This window comes from Micromesistius poutassou (assembly GCF_964030765.1).
Source record: "Micromesistius poutassou genome assembly, chromosome: 14".
Classification (NCBI taxonomy): domain Eukaryota; kingdom Metazoa; phylum Chordata; class Actinopteri; order Gadiformes; family Gadidae; genus Micromesistius; species Micromesistius poutassou.
In genome coordinates, this window is record NC_140284.1 from 18,846,620 (window position 1) to 18,866,453 (window position 19,834).

The following is a 19,834-nucleotide window of genomic DNA, read 5'->3' on the forward strand; positions in this document are numbered from 1 at the left end:
CCGTCGTTACCAACACAAGACATTGTGAAAAAGGAGCCAAGCACAACGAGGCGGTCGTCTTACCCGGATCCTCTTGAGCCAGTCGATCTCATTGTTGAGCAGCACCTCGGCGTTGGGCAGGTTGATGTTGCTGTTGTAGGCGTAGTTGAGCAGGTGTCGGAGGAGGGTGAAGTAGTCGCCCGCGTGCTTGGCCCGCTCTTTGGCAGTGCTCTGGAAACGATTGGCGTCCGGTGGCAAAGATCACGAGAGGTTAGGAGCCGCTGGCTGAAGGGAACGTATCGAACAGATGCGAACAGAACAGAAGCGGGTTGAGGCACTCACCCCGAGCACGGTGAAGAGGAGGGTGATGAAGAAGAGAAGGGGCCTTTGGCCCATGCAACACCTGGTAGCCATCAGGAAGAACTGCTCCTGGGCCATCTGACGCACCGACCTGCAGACACACGGGATCCATCAAGTTTCACCGAGACCTCGACGAAACGCCGCTGTTCCGGCTTACCAACACCACGGGACCATGGGTCTGACGTACTTGCTGTGGCAGTGGAGCAGCAGGTCTATGATGAAGGTCTGCCAGGCCTTCTCTTTACTGAGGGTGTCCAGAGCCGTGGGCATGAGGGCGAAACACAGGGTCATCACCTCCAGGGCCTCGCAGCATACCTGCTCGTCCTCCCCATCTGGCTCCTTGGCAGCGTTAGTCTATTCAAAAAAAACGTTAGTCAAAGAAAGCGTTTAATTGGTCATTCGACGTGGCTGATTCGACGCTCCCGCAGGGAAAATGGGTCTGCGACGCACTCCAAAGTCACGGTCCAGAATGGGAGACTGTGGGCTTGTTGTGTTGGAGAGAGGCAGAGCGCCCGACTGCTCCAGATGGTTACAGTCAGCTGTCAGCAGGTGCTCCCCGCCACTAGGCGCAATTACTCATCTCAGAAAAGCACACCATAAAGACCGGAGAAAAAGTCCACAATAGCCAATCAACCCACAGTTTAGAGCGTTTAGAGACGGAGAAAAACTGAGCTTAGTGCCACATGTACGAGTCTTCTTATCTCATCTTAAAAATTGAATGGGTGATCACAGCAGTGTTCAACGGTTCACTCTAGTAACCCGCAGCGTTTGAAGACTACTGTAAATAGACTAGGAAGTGGAATACCAATATAGAGCGTAGGCTGCTTAAATAAAGGCTGGGTCAACAGCTTTCCACATTATTTTTGCCGCCTCGATTGTTCACGCCCCCGCAAAGCAGAGCCATTTCAACAAATAATTGGTTGTTATTTCTGTAAATAGAATTACACGTTGACGCAGCTCAGTGTGTCAAACTACAGAACGGTGTCGGGTACAAAACACGTGGATACACAAGCTGCCCACCACCAGGTCAGGGTGTACCTTCTCATAGATCTTGCTGATCTCCTCGTTGGAGCTGAAGACAAGCTGCACTGTGCCACAGCCCGACGCCCAGACGATCTTCTGTATCGCCCGGATCACACAGATGTCTGGGATGTACTTTGAGGCCTGGAAGAAGTTCTGTAGGGAAGAGAAGCCTCATCAGAGACGGCATGAAACGGCAGTCGAGGCCTACTTGAGGCCTGTCCTCCCATGCAGTACGCATCTCCCGATGCTCTTCCACCCACCAACCTTCTCCGTTAGAAAACAGTTGGCCACATCAAGGAATGTGTCCCGTTTGCAACAGAAAACATTTCTTACCATGTGACTGTGTTGGGGTATGACTAGGATGAAGGATGGTACGTCACACGCAACAAGGTCGCAATGAAGTGGCCTACAGACGCCACGCATCCCCCCCCCCCCCCCTCACCTCGTCTGAGATCTGCTGGGCCAGACGGATGGCTACGTTGCGCAGCATGCACTCGGACGCCGGGTTGGGGATGTTCTGCAAGGCGCTCTGCAGGACCAGGGCCTGGTCGTGAGTGGCCTGGTTAATCTGGGAGAACGAGGGGAGAGCGGGAGCAGATGTCAACGGGGGCGGGGAGAGGGGGAAACACTCATTAGGTTACACAGGCAATGAGAGAGAGAGAGAGTGATTGAGCGAGCAAGAGAGCGAGAGCAAGAGAGAGTGATTGAGCGAGCAAGAGAGAGAGAGCAAGAGAGAGTGATTGAGCGAGCAAGAGAGAGAGAGAGAGAGAGAGAGTGATTGAGCGAGCAAGAGAGAGAGAGAGATTGAGCAAGAGAGAGAGAGAGAGAGAGAGAGAGAGAGAGAGAGAGAGAGAGAGCGAGAGAGCGAGAGAGAGAGAGAGAGAGCAAGTGAGAGACAGAGCAAGAGAGACAGAGTGATTGAGCGAGCAAGAGAGCGAGATCGAGACAGAGACAGAGACACAGAGAGAGAGAGAGCAAGAGAGTAATTGAGCGAGCAAGAGAGCGAGAGAGAGAGCGCGAGAGAGAGAGCGAGAGCAAGCAAGAGATCAATAGAGATGAAGAGAGAGCGCCAGAGCCGGTGTGCGTTACACATGGCTGGGGAACCGGTTGCGAGGGCGTGTCCGTGCGCGGCGGCGGCGGTCTAACCGGTGAGACGGGGACGCTGCCCTCGGTGTTGGGCTGGCACGCCTCCGCCACGGCCTTGACGTGCCCGAAGCCCACGGCGGTCAGCAGCAGCTTGGCGATCTTGAGCGCGTTGAGGTAGGCCCCGCGCCGCGTCTCCATGTCGGCCGACGGCAGGAAGTTGTTCCTGGTGAGCATGCTCAGCACCAGCGGCAGCCCGCCGCTCTTCAGGAAGTTGTACTGGAAGTCACTGGCGTCCTCCCCCAGGGTGGCGCTGGCGGGCATCAGGAGGGCGTACACCACCTGCAGGACGGAAGGGGGGTGGGGGTTCGCTACGGCGTTAGCCCTGCAATGCGCTGATGACGACCTAACCAAACCGGATGAAAGCCTAACCGGGGCGGACGTGGTGGTGCACGGCGACGGCGGCGCTCACCTCGATGAGGTAGAGCACTTGTGAGGGCGAGGGGCCGAAGAAGCGCGAGTCCAGCGTGGGGCTGAGGCTGTTCTCGCCCAGCTTGGCGTGGTCCAGACACACGGCGCGCAGGTTGGCCACGGTGGAGTTATCTGAGGGAACGCACAGAGCACACCCCCCGACCGCAGCAGTGAGTGAGTGAGTGAGGCTGCACGGTGTGTGTGTGCGTGTGTGTGTTTGAGTGTGCGGGGATGGGTGTGTGTGTGTGTGGGTGCAATGCGTTGCCACGGGTTACTTCATTCCAGTGCCTGAGGCCTACCGGGGGGCATGAGCTTCATGAGCACGCGGGCTCCATCTCGGAGCAGCGGCATGTTGAGGTTGCAGCCCAGGTCGGCCACCTGCCACAGGAAGGAGATGTAGCGCAGGTGCAACGACATGATCTGGGGACGGGGGGGGGGGCAGGGAGAAGAAGAAGAAAGGCGAATTTTCAGCGAATTTTTACACGCAGCGCACAGGCACTGCATGATGGAAGGGCCCATGAATAACTTATGTAACCATAGTGGTTCATGAAATAAGACATTTGCATGAGTCTATATTCAAATTTTACATAGATTAACCCAACCGGGGGGGGTGTGTGTGTGTGTGTGTGTGTGTGTGTGTGTGTGTGTGTGTGTGTGTGTGTGTGTGTGTGTGTGTGTGTGTGTGTGTACGTGTGTGTACGTGTGTGTACGTGTGTGTGTGTGTGTGTGTGTACGTGTGTGTACGTGTGTGTACGTGTGTGTACGTGTGTGTGTGTGCGTGCGGTTAACTCACCACACCGGGCAGGCAGCTCTCCACCTCGGGGTTGGGCCCGTCGCTGTAGTGGTTGCCGTGGTTACCGGGCGAACCGGTTGACGAATCAGAGGAGCTGTCCGGACTAGAGGGCATGTTGGCGCTCACCTGAGTGAGCTTGGCCGTGATCAGCTGTACACAAGAACATTGACACACACACACACACACATCAGTCACACGCACACACACACACATCAATCAAACAGTGTGACAGCATGATGATAACATAAAATTTTGGAACACACTCTAGCAGTACGATTGGTTCATTGTTAAAAAATAAAACACTATATAAAACATATAACATAACCCGACTGCAGTATAACAGTTGAGGTTCATTCATTTCGGACCGGGAGGGCGGGGCTGACCGTCTTATCCTTCAGGTTGAGCTGCCCGATGAGCTTCCGGTCGTCGGCCGGGTCCACGGCCTCCCCGCCGATGAAGAGCTCTATCTTGGTGTGCGTGGCGTTGGCCTTTATCCGATTGAGGATGCCCCGCCGCACCGAGCCGATGGTGTCGTTGGTGTGGGACCAGATGTCCAGGTCGTCCACCTGGCGACCCTGGTTCGGGAAACGCACGATCAACGTGATGTGCTTCCCGCGGAAAGCCCTGGGGGGGGGAGGGGGGGAGAGAGAACCAGGGTGTCAGTGCAGGGCTTAGACGTGTGGCGGAGCGTAAAAGGCGTCCCGACGATGCTTACAGTTTGTTTACACACGGGCCACGTTAGAACGACAACACTGAAACCAGATCCACGCCCTACCGCTGAGTACAGCTTTAACATCATCATAAGCAGGCCTCGACATTAACGGTTGCCCGCTTGCCCGGGGCAGGTGAACTCTGTGATCGGGCAACTAAAATGTGACATGTAGTTGCCGTCCGGGCAAGTGCCCTTTTTTTTTTGAAAATACACTAAATATGCCTACAAGTAAACGTCCTCCTATATCGCAGGAGCGGAGCTTTCTGCAGCGCTGTGCATTGGTTTTCGGTAAAAACCAAGGGTTGCTGTTGCTGCGTTCCATGGACACTTTTTAGGACATCGATCTGGTATGAGTTACTTCGGGGGTAGTGAGTTTCGGGTTTGACTGCCGTTCCAGGGCACTGTCACGGGTAGAAGGTTGTGAAAACACGGGTTACGTGTTGCCTGGATCGCACTTTCGTTATGTTCCTTCAGCCTCCGAAACTGGCAAAGTGCCAGGTAAATGTAACAGAAATAAATAAATAAATAAAGACACCTGAAAATGAGATGCCTGTCCAACTTCTTAATAAGTTGGACGGAGAAGTAAAAGTTAACCGATTGCGGTTTTGACTTACCCCGCAATCGGATTCATCAACACAATTTCACTACATTACGGGTGTAGTATGTTGGGGACAGTTTAGGACACCGTATCGACAAAGATCACAACGACATTAGTTGTTGCTATCGATATAAAAGCACTTAAATCTACGTTCCGGCTGCCATCTGTTTTAGGGACAGTCAACAAATTACACCCCACAGACTGGTGGCATAGACTTTACCATGGAATTGTTTCAGGAAAGAAATCACCATAAATCAATAAAAATACATTTTCTTATTCTGATTGCTGTAGTACTTGCCAATGGTAGGCTGCTATTTACTACAGGTGACATTTTGCTGATATGTTGCATTATAGTGAAACATTTTCTTAATAAGCATACATTTTCCATTTTGGGCAAGTACGTTTTGCTATTGGGCAAGTAAAACATAATAGCCACGGCTTAAAAAGCTTAACCTATATTGATGTAGCCCTTTTTGAATGTAGACTTTGTTTGACAGTGTATAGTGTATAGATTCATGCAGCCTTCGAAAAACAGAGGGTATAAATATACACAAGTAATTAGACCAGACCAATTGAGTACTTAATTTGTATGTGTTAGCCCACAGTAGGCTTTATATAAGTGGTAATTACTTAGTGGAACTCATTTTACTGAACTAAATTGAAAGAAGAAATTAATTTTCCGTTACTCCACATTAAAATCTGAAAAGATACAATCAAGCACAAAAACTCAAATCATTTTAGCACTGTGCTTCTTGTTTCAAACTGCTATTAATATCTCCATCTGGCCAATGGAAATAATACGTTCAGTTGAACAAAAATAACAAGTAATAATAATACTAATAAATAATAATACAAATCACTAGGGCACATAAAATTGTCTGACAATGAGAATGGAGCAACTCCTGGAAATTACACCGACGGGGAATAATCTGGACACCCTAGTGCATGCTGCCATGTCGCCGTGGAAACATGTCCATGCTACAAGTCTGCCGGCAGCCATGCTGCAGGCGGACAGGAGTAGACGATGAGGTCACCGCTGCTGTAATTGGGCCTTTGGGCTGCACAACTAAAACACGGCATCAACGGTCCGGAATGGGTGTCAATGGGAAAACCCCGAGGTCTGGAGTCCTCACTCAAGAGAGGACCGCCATCCACTGCTCCTCACCGCGCCACAACCGCCACCACCCCCCCCCCCCCCTACCCCTACCCCTGGTTCACCGCGACACCGGCCGCGTCGCCCGCTCCTACCTGGACATGGGCAGTATGGTCCGCTCCTCGTGGTAGTCGCTGTCACACTCGTTGATGTACTCCTTGAGCACGGTGAGCACGCGCACCATGCGGATCGCCTCCTGCCGCGCACAGTTGATGCTGTCCTTGTCCCCGTCCAACACACACAGCGTGTCGTAGGACGCCTTGAGGCGGTCAAAGCAGGACTGAATGAAATCCTCGTGGATCTCCACCTGTGTGGGAGGGGGCGGGGAGGGGGGGGGGGCGCGGGGAGGAGCAGACGCACACGATGAGGATTTGCAGACGGACATGAGTCGAGACTAGCCTGGAAATCCAGAGAGCCACGTCTAGAAAGCAGTAGGGGCTGGAAACGAGTAATGAAAATGGACCAACTCGAGGGGCGGCACCAATGCAACGCAATGCACGCAATTGGATAACACTACGACCAATCAGAAGAACACAAGGGGGTGACGTATCGAGACCAGCGGAGCTAACCAATAGATACGACTCTTGCCGTATCTGGACGGTAGAACAGCAACGCTTTTGGCCCCGCCTATATCCGATACACTGATGTGATTGGTTAATGTTTGGATCCAGGGGAGTGAGTATATTGCTCGTTCCCAGAGTGGGAGGAGTGGAGCAAACACTGTGAGCGTGACAACCAATAGACAGAAGCGTTGGGCCACGCTGGGCCAACGCTGTCATTTCCTTCACCTGGTTGACTTGCAGTTTTGGTCCGAGGTTTGTGTAGATCTCCTTCATCAGGTCTATGGCTCGGCTGGCGATGTCATCACTTCCTTGAATAACCACCTTGGAGGAGGGAGGAAATAGAAGGAGAAATCAATTCCGCCGCCCGGTCCACTCCATCACGTACAGGAGACAGTGCTCGTTATACGCATGCGTCTGAGTCAGAGGCACTCGAGTCATGCAGAGCCGTGACTCACTCCCAGGCCTCATTAATAGCCACTTAGAAGAGAATAAGGGATCCAGGCTGAGAAAGCACCACTCAGTAGCCCTGCTTCTCCACGGACAACACTTACATCTACAAAGAAACAAAAAAATGTCTTCCGAAAGAGAAGGGCAACAGAATGGACCAAGATAAAAAAAAATGTGAATTATTCATAACCGGTGACTGCACTTTAAAAGATCTAGGGCTAGTGGGTATTATTCCAGGACTGGCGTGTAAAATAAACTATTTCAAATTGAAGAGAGTCTTGTTATCCATCAGGATGAGGAAAGCAGTCTGTTGAGTCATGCAGCCGCTCCGCTGTCTGTTTATGCCAGACAGGCGTCCTGTCGTACCTAACAAGCAGTCATTTGTTTACACTGGACTTCTCAATAAAATGCAGCCCATTAAACTGGTTTGCTACATTTCCGGCAGCTCTCCTTATAACACAGCTCGGAATAAGAATAATTCCTAACATTGTTAGGAAATGCTATTCCAGTGTCCCTAGCATTACACCACACACTATGACTAAGCAGTTCAACTGTAGCTCAATTTACAGTTCAAGCAATCCAATGCAACCGATATCACCCCACGGCCACAGTGAGGCCTCCACAATGCTATCCCACCCCGGGGGTTGCTAATGACGTATTGCAGGCCAACATTGGACGTCACATCACAGAACCTTTGGCTCCAAGGACGAGTTACACCATGACCCCCATCCAAACGTCCTTTAAACGCTTCATGGCTCACCCTCCAGAGGTAGTCCAGCCCTATCAACTCCAGGTCGTCCATCATGTAGGCCCGGCGCTTGGCCACCAGCTTGCCCTCCCTGCAGTTGACGGCCTTGAAGAACCGCTCGAAACACTTCATGCCGTTCTCCGTCAGCAGGGAGGGGTCCAGCTGCAGCACGTTGTTCTCGAAGAAGTCCTTGTTGATGTCTGGATCCAGGTCTGGCTCGTCCCCCATCAGCTTAGAGTACCTGTTGGCAGCCGGAGGGACAGTGAGCCTGTGAGGGGGATGCTGTGAGCTGATGCTGCTGGGGGGTGGGGGTGGGGGGGGGATTGTGACGGGGGTTGAAGGGGATGCTACCATTTGAAGCAGGCTTCACGGTCACAGAGGAACACGGCGTTCTCGGCCAGACATTTCCAGATTTGCTTGGCCTGGGGAGCACACAACCACAGCTGGCCGTCTTTCAGAAGAAACCTGGAAGTAGAAGTAATAAAAAGTGAATTCAACATCCTTGAACTTACAAAGGCGGCCCTGACTGACCCCATTTTACTCAGAATAACACTAATGCATTGCACACATATTTAAATATATCTTTCCTTAATACAGAAGGAAATAGTCAAACCCTCTGAAAGTAAAATAAGTGTTTCCTGTGAAATCAGAGCGCTGTCGTCATTTTACGACCCTGCTTAGCGCTGGCCCAGAGTTGATCCAACGTGTAACGAGGGAGGAGGGTGGAGGGGTACCTCAGGAAGTTGAGCCGCTCCTGCACTTCCTGGACATGGCTGTAGCGACTCCCGGGCCTCACCGTCTGAGGGTCGAACTCTGCCTGCTCCGCTGCACACGGAAACCAATACCATTAAGACACGGGAAAAAGCTGCCCCCCCCTGCTACAAATCAACCAAGCCATTAACGGTTGACTTAAAAACCGGGTCTAGACGTGGTGTACCAGGAGGCGTACCTTTGGAGAACTGCCTCATGGTCTCCATGTAGGCGGAGAGGTTTTCAGCCACCAGGGTGACCAAGGCATGGTTGTGCTGCAGCTGGTTAATCAGATCGTGGCGGTAGAAAACGTGGGGGCTCCTCTGCGTTTGACTGGAGGAAAAAAAGATTTAAAAAATATATATATTTGGTTAGAAAATCTTTTTTTTTTATAGTACACAAATAATGTTGATCTCGATCTGAATGTTGTGGTAGACCAGTTTGAAGAGTAAAGTTAAAAAAAGGATTTGTCTAGCGCTCTGGAGAGAACGTGAAGGAAGCTGAATGGAAAGTCTTCACAGACTCCGGAAACTACGGTTCATGAAAATCTGCCATGTCTCAGCCTCGCTGGAAATGTGATTAAAATGTCAGGGATGTCAGGGGGTACGGTTTGTAACAAAGTGGGAGGTAATTGTTTTTCTGAAGGTTCAATGGTTTTGTGTGCAAAATACTGTCGGATTTCAACATTGAATACGAGCTCAAGTCAAAATGTGTTTAATGTGATTATTGGGACATAAAATGAATGTTTATAGCCATCGTTACCAATCTTACGATCAGATTGTAACCTTAGTGCTCTCGCCTACAAGGTGACTGTTTCACACAAGGAAAAGACATTAAAGTCTTCCATGCATTATAAGATGTAATACTTTACCTAAGGTTCTGGGGGGCTTCTCCAAACAGGCTACATATCTCTCTGATCTGCTTCAGGGCCGGTATCACCCATTTCTCGTTGGTGCGCAGCTCCTCTATGAAACGGTCGATCCACTGGATCTTCTGCGTATCCCTGTCCTGCAGGCAACCATGAACATGACATCATCAGCATCCACCCTTCATTGAGGTTAAAGAAGGTGCAGCCGTCCTGCAGCAGTCCCACCAATCAACAATCAGACCCAGGAGCCAACCGCGCTCCCGTCACCAACCTGTGAGCAGCTGTAGTCCAGTATCTTGATGTGCGCGCTGAGGGCCTGGTCCATGATGTCGACGGGCACGTCGTCGCTGTGGGCCAGGTTCCACAGCAGGTTGAGGACCTTGTGGGCCATCACCCCGTCCTTATCGTCCTCCGCCAGGCGCCGGATCAGCTCCAGGAGCTTCTCCCGCTGCTTCTTGCTGGCGTTGGTCCAGCTGGCCTGCGGACCAGAGAGAAAAAGAGCATTTCAGCCCAGGGGTTGAGGTTCCAGGAGTGCCAGGTGGGCCTTGGACAACCGCACCGAGAAGGGGAAAAGGCTTCCAGCTCACCTTAAAACAGTCAAAGAGGTGGTCGAGCTGCTCAGGGGAGAAATCCCATGCCAGCTTGGCAAGAAGATCGTGGACGTTTTTCACTATGGCCTCGTGCTTGCCGGCCTGGGAGAGAGAGATGACAATAGCAGACGTTCTTAATATGGCGGCTTCAACGCTAGGTGAGGCCATTTGGAGAAACCAGTGTGTGAGATATAGATTTGCATAGCCTAATGGAAGACTCCGGTCATGCACAATGGATGCAGGAGCAGAGTGCGTGCAAGAAGCCAGGTAGGTAGGTAAACAGACAGCTAAGTTATGCAATCATTTAATGGGCCCGAATAAAATGGTTGGCCTGCAACAGATACCAGATTTTTTTCGGGATGCAAAGAAATTTTTAACAAATATGACAAAAAAAAATGCTTCTAAAATAAATTGCCTTCCCTACCTTACGTTGATTACTTGAAACCAAAAGATGAATACAGTATATATATTTGCTTGTAACTACAGTAACTATATACTGTAGTTACATATTTGCTTGTAACTACAGTATATATATTTGCTTGTAACTTTGCTTGTAAAACAGAATTACCTGTGCAGCCCAGATATTGTCTAGATCCTGCATGGTAAGCGCTTTCTCCTTGATGACGAAGCGCAGGATTTTCTCCAGTTTCTCAACATATTGTGGCTGGTGCAGACTGTCCCTGAGCACAATCGACAGGATATGGTTTTGCTGGATCCACTCCTGCCATGAGACCGCAGGGAGGAGAGAGTTGCGTTACCAATGAGAGACTGAATAGACGACCGTGGCGAGGAAAAGGTTAACCCGACAGTGGACTCACAGCCATGCGCTCCGCAGTCAACCATTCCTCTTCCTCTGGGTTATGCCGATGGGTGTAGTAGGAGACACTGGAGATCACCTTGTTCACTTCATTTAGTGCATTCATTTTGCCGTTAAAAGAGGAAATTTGCAATAACCTAGTGGTGACAAAGACAGAACATAAAACTGTTTAGCAAACGTGTGAAGTGGACGCCATGACTTTCATCCGGTGCAAACTTAAAAACTAGCTGAGCAAATGACAAGAGATTATGTAGAACAGTGAAAACATCTATTAAGTGTAGAGACGTGTGACTGCACGTGTGTGCTTGGTACTCACCTAAGAATCATTTTTAACCTAAAAATCTCTAAATTCTTCACCGTCTCCTCCTGCCCTGGGACACGAGAGGCCAGGTTCTTCAGGGACTTGATTATCATGGACAGTGCATCGTTTTTGGCTTCATTCTTGGCCTCTTTTTTTAGCTCTTCATCGGTCAGGTTCTCCAGAAACTGGGGGACCATCTCAATGACTGGGAGGAAGTACTTCTTCACTGTGTGCAATGTGAGGAACTCGTAACACTGGCCAAAAGGCCTGGAAGTGTGGAGAACGTAAAGAAAACAAAAGCGTTAAGATGGAAATAGCAAAGACAAAGCTATTAAAAGGGAGCACATTGGCCACCTTGTGTAAAGGTTCGCTGGTGCACTAAAAGGTCGGCCAGCTTTACGCTTCTAATGGGCTCACTTGATAAGTGCAGCGATGATCTGGACGTTCAGTGCTTGGCCACTCATGAAGCGATCGTGCAGCATTTGGAACCCGTTTAACGTGCCAAATTTGTTTATTAGGTCCACCAACCAGCCCTGAGGAGGACACAAAAAAATATCAAAACATGTTTAAAAAGGCAAAAACACTTACAGATCAAATTGTAGCTCTCCAAACCAATGGAGCTGAATGAAAGTTTCAGCTTTAATTATGATCTCAACTTAATTTGTTATTCTACAGTCCAGATAGAGCATTTCCTGTCGATTTCTCAATAGATGAAAGTATAAATATTTCAGTTACATAGGTCCAGTTCGTTATTAATAGCTTGCACTTGATTATTTAAAAACACATTCCTAAACCAGAGAGGAAATGCAGGAACAGAACCTCAATCAGAAAGAAAATGCAGAAACAGATCCCATGATCTCTGGGCTTCTTTGCTATATCATATGATTTGGGTGGATTTTCTGCCACTTCTTAGAAGATTGGCTTTTTATGGTTTTCATTTAATAACCTTACTGCCTGTCGAAACCCCTTCCGAGACTGATGAAGAGCAAACATTGTTCCTACTTCATGATTGCCTAAGCATGCAAGTAAACAAAATCAATCTAATGCTGATGAGCAGAATCTGACTCAATTTCCAGGAGTCAAGTTCTAGTCAAGTACTCCTGGAAGCTTGGTGGTTTTAGTTGGACAAAGACTTTTAAATCTGCTTGTATGAGGTCTTTATGTAGTCCCGATGATGCATTAGTTCATACTACTATATATATCTATCCATCTATGGCCAATAAATGACCTTGTTCAAAGAAAATTTTTTTTTTTTTCTAGGTTTGAACCAAAAATCTAGATTTGGTTTAAATACACAAATAAAAAGGAATAATGGTGAACATAACATTAGTCATGCAGCAGAGAATCACCAGGCCCTGTGCCATTACAGGCAGACAGGCAGCACTGCAGCACAGTGACCTCTGGGCCCACGCTTTATTCAGCAGACTCCATTCCCTTGCAACATTTCCTTCACACTCATTCAGCATTCTGACACAAGCCACAAAGTGTTTGTTTTGTCAACTTTGTCAACAAATTGAGCTTTATGTTTTCCCACCATAAAACCAGAGCACAAAGCCGTTCTCTTTGTATTGCTGGGGGCCTGAGGGCAAGGCCAGACCAACGCCCAACTCTGAATGGATGCAGCCCAAAATAAGTCATGCCAGTGCACTTTAAAGAAAGACTTTGACCCCTTTTAGCAAAACTGTTACTATTGCAAAAATGATTTAAAGTTGTGTACATGCAGCATATTCAGAGGCATATAATAGGGATGCACCGAACTTTTTCAGTTCCGATGCCGATACCGGGGCCTTGCGTATTGGTCGATACCTGATATCAATCCGATATCAGCACGTTTACATGCAGAGTCATAATCGGGTAACTAAACAAATAAGACCTCAACAGGACTAAATCGGATAAGAACACCTAGATAAGTCGTTCATAGTCTGGTCTCTACCTGCATGTAAACAGCATGTTTCGGAGTTCACGTTCTGCGCATGCTCGAAATCTTTTCCGGGGGCCGTGAGCCGGAAGTAGAAGGAGACGGTATACGTGTTGTTGTCGCCGTCGGAAAACGAGAAACAGCCATTTATTTAGAAAGGTGGCGCAGAAGATGGAGGAAGCCGGTGAATGTAGTTACCCTCTGAAGTGTATCCCTGGCCGCGGGAGCGCGCATGGCATGCATTCATTAAAGGTGGAAGCACACAGACGCTACGCTTCGACTTCACCCAAGGCTGAATTAAAAGTACATGTTTTTCTAAATGTTGCTCATCAACAAGGTTGTAAAGTAGTAACTACGATCTTTATTCATTCATTGCGCCGCGGCCGAACTGACGGGGATATTCTCTGATATTATGAAATGTGACATGGAGGAGAAAGTGATGTTTTCAGTAGACAGCTGTCGGTTCACTTCAGGTCCATATCATTTCTCCGACGCTCCATTGTCCGACGCGGACCTCTCGGTCGTATGCGGACTCCTCCACCAGCAGAGCCAGCTCCTCGGGCTGGACTCCGCATACGACAGAGGCAACACTCGCTTTACATGCATTGCAAACAGCCGTCGAGCTAGTTGGTGTGGTGAGGCTGAAATATCTCCAAATCACAGACCCATTCGTGCGCTCCATGCTCTCTGTCGCAGCAACTCCACTCAATGCTCGCGCGTCACGGCATGCATGACGTAGCCTGTGTCGTGTAATATGTTTTTAAATTATAGCGGATCGGTTCGCTTTTACAGATACCCGAACCAGCTAAAATGTTGATATCGGGGCTATATATCCTAATATGGGATCGGTGCATCCCTAGCATATAATCATTTAACTTATGCATTATTAAAATCTGTTCGAGATTAAATAAGACATCAGCTAGTAAGACAGGCAACTCGCCTAAAGGAATTGTTACTTCGGTCATATTTGAAGAAAAGAAAGAGTAATACGTGGATGTGTTCTGATGCTTCAGGATTCGATTTGCGATTGTGCGTTCAAGTTCCCTTTACACATATTTTTCCAACATTGACTTTAAAAGATGAATAGTCCATCGCTTTTTTTTAAGGACATTTTAAGGAAATTTAAATGTATCCATAATTTAACAAGACTGTACTGCGGGTCAAGGATACAAGTCAATATAAAATGATGCAAATGCATATAAAACTCATATACATATAAGTATAAGATTGTTCAAATAAAATGTAATTGATCAAATCGATCACCATTATTTCCCGTTTCGGGGAGATACCATAGTTGATAGCGGACCTGAAGTAAAGGTGGCTGCCATTGGGTGAGCAAGTGTCTGAGGAGGATGGCTCCCCATGGGTGACTCCAGGTGTTAAGGGGGCTTACCTCGGGCGAGCGGGGGGGGGGGGGGGGGGTCTGGAGGGTCTCGCGGGTGGCTTACCTTGGGTGAGCGGGGGTCTGGAGGGCGGGCGAAGAGCTCGTCGTCGGCCAGCTGGGCCCCGGCGGGGACGGTCTCGGAGGGCCGCGTGCCGTTGTAGATGTGGAACTTGCAGTGGGGGTTGGTGGCCATGGCCAGCAGCTCGAGTAGAGGGAACCAGTCCTGAGAGAGCTTGGCCACACACAGCTCCACCAGCCGGTGTGTGTTGTTGATGATACACCTCTGTAAAAAAAAGGAGGCAGAGCGGTTCAACATCGCACTGAACAGCCTCTACAAAGCACCACGGCTTGAACGCATACAGCCATTTATTCATTATTGCAATTCATTATAGCAACGTCCTAGGGTTTTGAGAAAATAAGCGACGCAGTTTGCGCAGTTTATATTTTTAGTGGGCGTCTCTGCTTGACTGAAAAGGTAGATCTCATTCATCCATCTCCTCGTCAACACAACAGCCAACCTTCATGCGTGATATAAAAAGAGCATTGATCGCCTCTGGCTATGCAGTCTGATTTCATCCCTTTAGAAATGCTTACCGAAAACCTGAGTTGTAAGATATATGCTTGGGTCCCAGAAAATATATAAATAAATATACATCAGTAGAGGTAAAAATGGAAGCGTGGGAGGTGTCTGTCTTTTTCCGACCTTATGTGTTTAATGGATGAGAGAAAAGAAAAGGTGGTGTTTTCTGTAAATACTGGTCAAGGAAACATGATGTACAAAAAGCCTATATGTTTTCACTTCACAGGAAAGGATTTTTCTTCAAGGGAATGCAGCATTCCTTTCCAACCCACATAATCAGCATTATGTGGGCGGTTTATCTGGTTCTTGGTGCCATGCCCAAACACCGGGTCCTTAAAGGAGCAATTCGAAGACATGTCAATAAATGTCAGTTCAGTTTAACTATCTATCGCCGAATGAGGCAACAATGCTAATTGAGCCTAAGGCCCACTAATGAATGCCCTTGCATTTGCAGCGTCACAATTTCCGAGGGGACCAATTTAAAGCAGCATCCATGGATCTTAAGTTGACTTACGTGAATCTCAAACTTCCATCCACTGACTGCCTCATCTGTCAAGATCTTAGTGAAGGAGATGGTGAGACCATCTCGGAAAAACCTCTGGCACGCTTCACACTTGACATCCAGTCCTGCAAAGAAGTGGAAAAATAAAACGAAAGATCCTAATCGTTCTCAGAGGTTTGAGGGAAACACATTAGGCGGAAATTTATATGATGAATAAACCAATATTGTCGTCGTTATGGCCTTTTATCAACACTACACCCTTGATATATTTATGATTTACGGACAAAATGGGGGGCTGGGGTTGGGTCAGGGTTCCAAATCCAGCCTTAGAACTCCGATAGTGGAAATCTTAAAGAGCACTTTTACAGATTCTAACCCTTCCACATTGACCCACGTGCACACCACGTGGTTTACACCCTTCAGAGTTTATCTGCCAGGAAACAGTCTCCTCTTTTTCCCACATACCTTTTTTACTAAGATCTATAGCAGCTTCTAGGAGGACTTCCAACTCTCCCTTTGGCAAAACTGGAACCACCCATCGAGGCCTGTGGGGGGAAAAACAGCCACCACGTTGGGCCAGAGAGTGCCAAGACACATTCATGCAAAAGACAGTTGGTGGTGTTTCCAGTGGGTCCGATGGAATGATGCTGCGTTGCTCACCTGTTGATCATATCATCCAGCTTGGCAAGGTCAGTATGAGGGAAGGCTGGCTCCTCCTCTTCCAGCTGAGGAGGTCCGTCCCCTTGACCTGGCTCATCTGGTGGGCTCACTGGAGAGTTCTCATTGGACGAGTTGGGGGACGAGGCCTGCAGCAATCACAAAGTTCAAAAAAAGTCAGGACACACAACACACCCATTTCTAAAAACCAAACTAGCCTTAGAAAATGCTGCCAAGTACGCAGTAGCATTTAGTAGTAGTAGTGTTTAAGTGCGGCCAACAAAAAAACGGCTATTCAAGAAAGAAATATGATGGGAGATTGTGTTCCTAGTGTTGGCTGCTGAATTACTTTTGTTTTCACTGTTCAAACCCCCGGGTGCTCCTTTTAGCGAGTATAAATCTGGTGCTTTTTAAAATACAGACTTATCAATAGTTCCCCTAATGGAACGAAGAAAAGAAAGTGTGGGGGGTATGAGGAAGCAGGGGGAAGAAAGAGACAATCGCGTGTCTGTGTGTGTGTGTGCGTCTCCGACGGAGGAGCAGCGACTCTTCCCTTGAGCCCGCTCCCCTGACTTAATGACTGCATTTGAGCAACGATGGCAACGTTAGCAGCTGTATGAGGGAGCGAGAGGGAGAGCACTGCACAACTTGTCAAATGTGGGGGTGTGTACAGAAGGCTCCTTCTGCTTGGCTGACCTACATAGGCAGCTTGCCTCTCACGTCTCGACACTGCTCATCTCCAACCAACAGAGACCTGCACGCGCGCACCAACGCATGCATGCATACTCACGCACCAACGCCTGCACCCACACGCACCAACTCTCTCTCACACACACACACACACACACACACACACACACACACACACACACACACACACACACACACACACACACACACACACACACACGCTCAGGAGGATCTGTTCATTGATGCTTTGGCTTTAGTCTGCCTTTTCCTCTGGTTGGGCATCATTGTGTGTGTGCTTATGTGTGAGCGTTAACTGTAGCGGAGCAGAAAAAAATAAGTATGCTGCATTGTCTGCGCTCCAGCAAAGGGAGACTTAAAGGGAGACACATGGCTTCCCACTCTTCTGGTCGCAGGTCAATTCCGTTACAATATGTGAGTGGCTGCAATGGTGCCAGTAGCATTGTTCTGTGGTCATTCACGCGGTACCATTGTAATTCAAACGCATGTAAAACCGGAAGATAAAACGAGATCAAGAGTCATAGCCAGAGGAGGTCTAAAAAACAAGTGTGTGCCACTGGGTATGAAGGAGGAAAGGGGAGTCTGGATTGCAGAGTGGGAGTAATGAGGAACAAGAAGGTGAGAATGCCACTCCAGTGCGGAAGACGTGTCAGGTGCTATGGGTTGGGTATTGCCAGCCAATTGCAATTACGGACCCACCGTCTGCACATTGTGAATCCTCATTCTGACCCGTAAGCCTACTATATGGTGTGTTCATTTTGTGGCAGTCTTTGGACCTGCCTGCAGGTCAACATGCAGCCCTTAACACCATGGTTTTCCCCTCCACTGCATATTAGCAGAGCTTGTGGGGATATAGGGAACAAGGGCATTTTACATTGCAACAGCAATTTGCTCAATGCACACCAGTAACGTCAAATAATCAAATAAACGCAATTGCAAAAGAGGTCCATCGCAGAGGAGGGGAAAAGCTGGGGACGGATGAGGCAGCTTTTAGGAGAATACACATGAGATTTTATTAGTGATGTACTTATCTCTGTACAAAAGAGCTCTGGCTCTCCTAATTAGCCGAATAATGTTCATGGAACGCTGCAGGAGAATACACATGCATGAGATCTGGCTACTTTAAAAGAGCTCAGGCTGCGTACTGATCGGTCCCAAACCTACATGTGTATCAATCCCCATCGATGTCACATATTGTAGCGTAAAATCAACCTAGGGAATGAGCATTGTTTAAGAAGTTATTATAATGTGGTGATGTGGGGCCAAGAGATGTTTGATGATTGGATGTGCATTTCAAGGTCAGCGGTGACGTGGGACAAATTTGAATTTAGTTTTACTTCCCCAATGAGATAATCTTTCACTTGCCACGACAATGGAGGCTAACATACCACCAACTTCTCTAGGAAGGATTGTACACTGGCACAAAATGGCTCACTCTTGGCAACACTCCCGTCATTGCAAATGTAAATGTTGCTCAAGTTTGTGCATTCTGCACAAGAATATATTCGAAAAGTTAAATTGATGCAGCGACCCACTGAAACACACGACCATCAACTTGAGCACACCATCAATTTCTGGCGAGAACAGCAAAATAAAGTCATAAAACGAACTGTTCCCGAAGTATGTCAATGCATCATTATCGCCACACACTGACAATGACGCATTGAAATGATGACGCCCAAACCCCCCCCGAGTATTGCTGGTGCAGGAAGCATACCTGGTTCTGTGGTAGCGGAGGCTGACTCTGGGCGTCGGGCGCCTGGCCCTGGCCCTGACTGTCGTTGCCCCCCACTGGGGAGCCACGCGTGGTGGCCGTCATGCTCGCCACGGGGCAGATCTTGGCAATCTTGGCCTCTTAGGGAGCGCTGGCCACGAGGGGAATCACAGCCGCCTCAGCTGTAGAGCAGAGGTATACGAGTCCGAACACGCAAGAGAGGGACACAAGCACCTGGAGGTCTGGATGGGCCGCTGAGACCATTGCATAACCTAGGGGGAAGAAGAGGGCAAAGGTCAAAAGGAGCACCTTGCTTGATCACACAATATAAACTGGTAAAAAAAAAAAAAAGACGAGCATACAGTTGTAAGCGTTATCCGTAAAAGCAAGTGGCCCCTTTCTCGATTCTTGAACAGGTCCTAGCTTTATTTCTCGCTGCATGCATCATAACCTTTGAGCAGGTCTAAGAGTGAGAAACAAATTGATAGACAACACGTGCTGTGAGAAGAAAAAAGAAAAAAAAAGATAAACCTGCTCTACCAACTCTGGATCAAATCAGCTGAGTACTTGGCAGTCTAGTTAAACACCAGCATGAGATCGGTGAAACATGATGGAACCTGTCAATTCAGGACTGAAACCGGTCCGTCTTATCAACCCTGAATCATCATAGACATAAACAAGTATAGTTAATAGCAAAATTATAGACTAGAGTTCATGATAGGCAGGCCAAAATACAAAATAGATTAATATGCATGTTTTTTTAAAGAATGTTACATTAAAAGAAAAATTTAATATTATAATTTGTCATATTGTGCTGCATCAGAACTTTTGAAGTACTGTGTAATATGTAAAATTTGAACAAAGGTGCCATCAGCAACTTCTGGAACCAGAATCAGGACATCAGTATTTAATAACGAATTGCAAACAAATATGAGCATGGATGAAGACAATTTGAGAAAATCGGAGAAAATTTGTGGGGGGCCTTGCTGCAACTCCAAATGAGTTTGCACTTTAATGACTTCTTTATCGGATCACACATGGTACAGAATGATAAAGACTTGGACACACTGTACAAGCCTTACAGATACAGCAACTGCCTGTGTTATGCTTTTGAT

At 48.1% G+C, this 19,834-nt stretch overlaps 1 protein-coding gene across 12 annotated transcripts in view; it reads right to left on the bottom strand.

Annotated features, from left to right (window-relative positions):
* The window catches only part of usp9 (ubiquitin specific peptidase 9), a 40,101-nt gene that overhangs the window by 16,350 nt on the left and 3,917 nt on the right, over window positions 1–19,834 (bottom strand). For 9 of the 12 annotated variants that reach the window (XM_084478798.1, XM_084478799.1, XM_084478806.1 and 6 more), the window contains exons 2-29: window positions 18,723–18,991; window positions 16,301–16,446; window positions 16,106–16,185; window positions 15,653–15,765; window positions 14,623–14,841; window positions 11,674–11,789; window positions 11,272–11,523; window positions 10,957–11,092; window positions 10,707–10,859; window positions 10,136–10,240; window positions 9,820–10,026; window positions 9,552–9,688; window positions 8,880–9,013; window positions 8,665–8,755; window positions 8,282–8,395; window positions 7,943–8,198; window positions 6,961–7,056; window positions 6,268–6,479; window positions 4,093–4,333; window positions 3,710–3,859; window positions 3,216–3,336; window positions 2,918–3,048; window positions 2,509–2,787; window positions 1,805–1,930; window positions 1,378–1,515; window positions 527–693; window positions 322–430; window positions 64–210 (exon numbers count right to left, since the gene is read on the bottom strand). In XM_084478798.1, the coding sequence (XP_084334924.1) occupies window positions 64–210; window positions 322–430; window positions 527–693; window positions 1,378–1,515; window positions 1,805–1,930; window positions 2,509–2,787; window positions 2,918–3,048; window positions 3,216–3,336; window positions 3,710–3,859; window positions 4,093–4,333; window positions 6,268–6,479; window positions 6,961–7,056; window positions 7,943–8,198; window positions 8,282–8,395; window positions 8,665–8,755; window positions 8,880–9,013; window positions 9,552–9,688; window positions 9,820–10,026; window positions 10,136–10,240; window positions 10,707–10,859; window positions 10,957–11,092; window positions 11,272–11,523; window positions 11,674–11,789; window positions 14,623–14,841; window positions 15,653–15,765; window positions 16,106–16,185; window positions 16,301–16,446; window positions 18,723–18,824 (4,278 nt within the window). In that variant the 5' untranslated portion in view covers window positions 18,825–18,991. The remainder of the gene's footprint in view (window positions 1–63; window positions 211–321; window positions 431–526; window positions 694–1,377; window positions 1,516–1,804; window positions 1,931–2,508; window positions 2,788–2,917; window positions 3,049–3,215; window positions 3,337–3,709; window positions 3,860–4,092; window positions 4,334–6,267; window positions 6,480–6,960; window positions 7,057–7,942; window positions 8,199–8,281; window positions 8,396–8,664; window positions 8,756–8,879; window positions 9,014–9,551; window positions 9,689–9,819; window positions 10,027–10,135; window positions 10,241–10,706; window positions 10,860–10,956; window positions 11,093–11,271; window positions 11,524–11,673; window positions 11,790–14,622; window positions 14,842–15,652; window positions 15,766–16,105; window positions 16,186–16,300; window positions 16,447–18,722; window positions 18,992–19,834) is intronic. The other 3 variants (XM_084478800.1, XM_084478804.1, XM_084478808.1) reach the window with 1 other exon arrangement.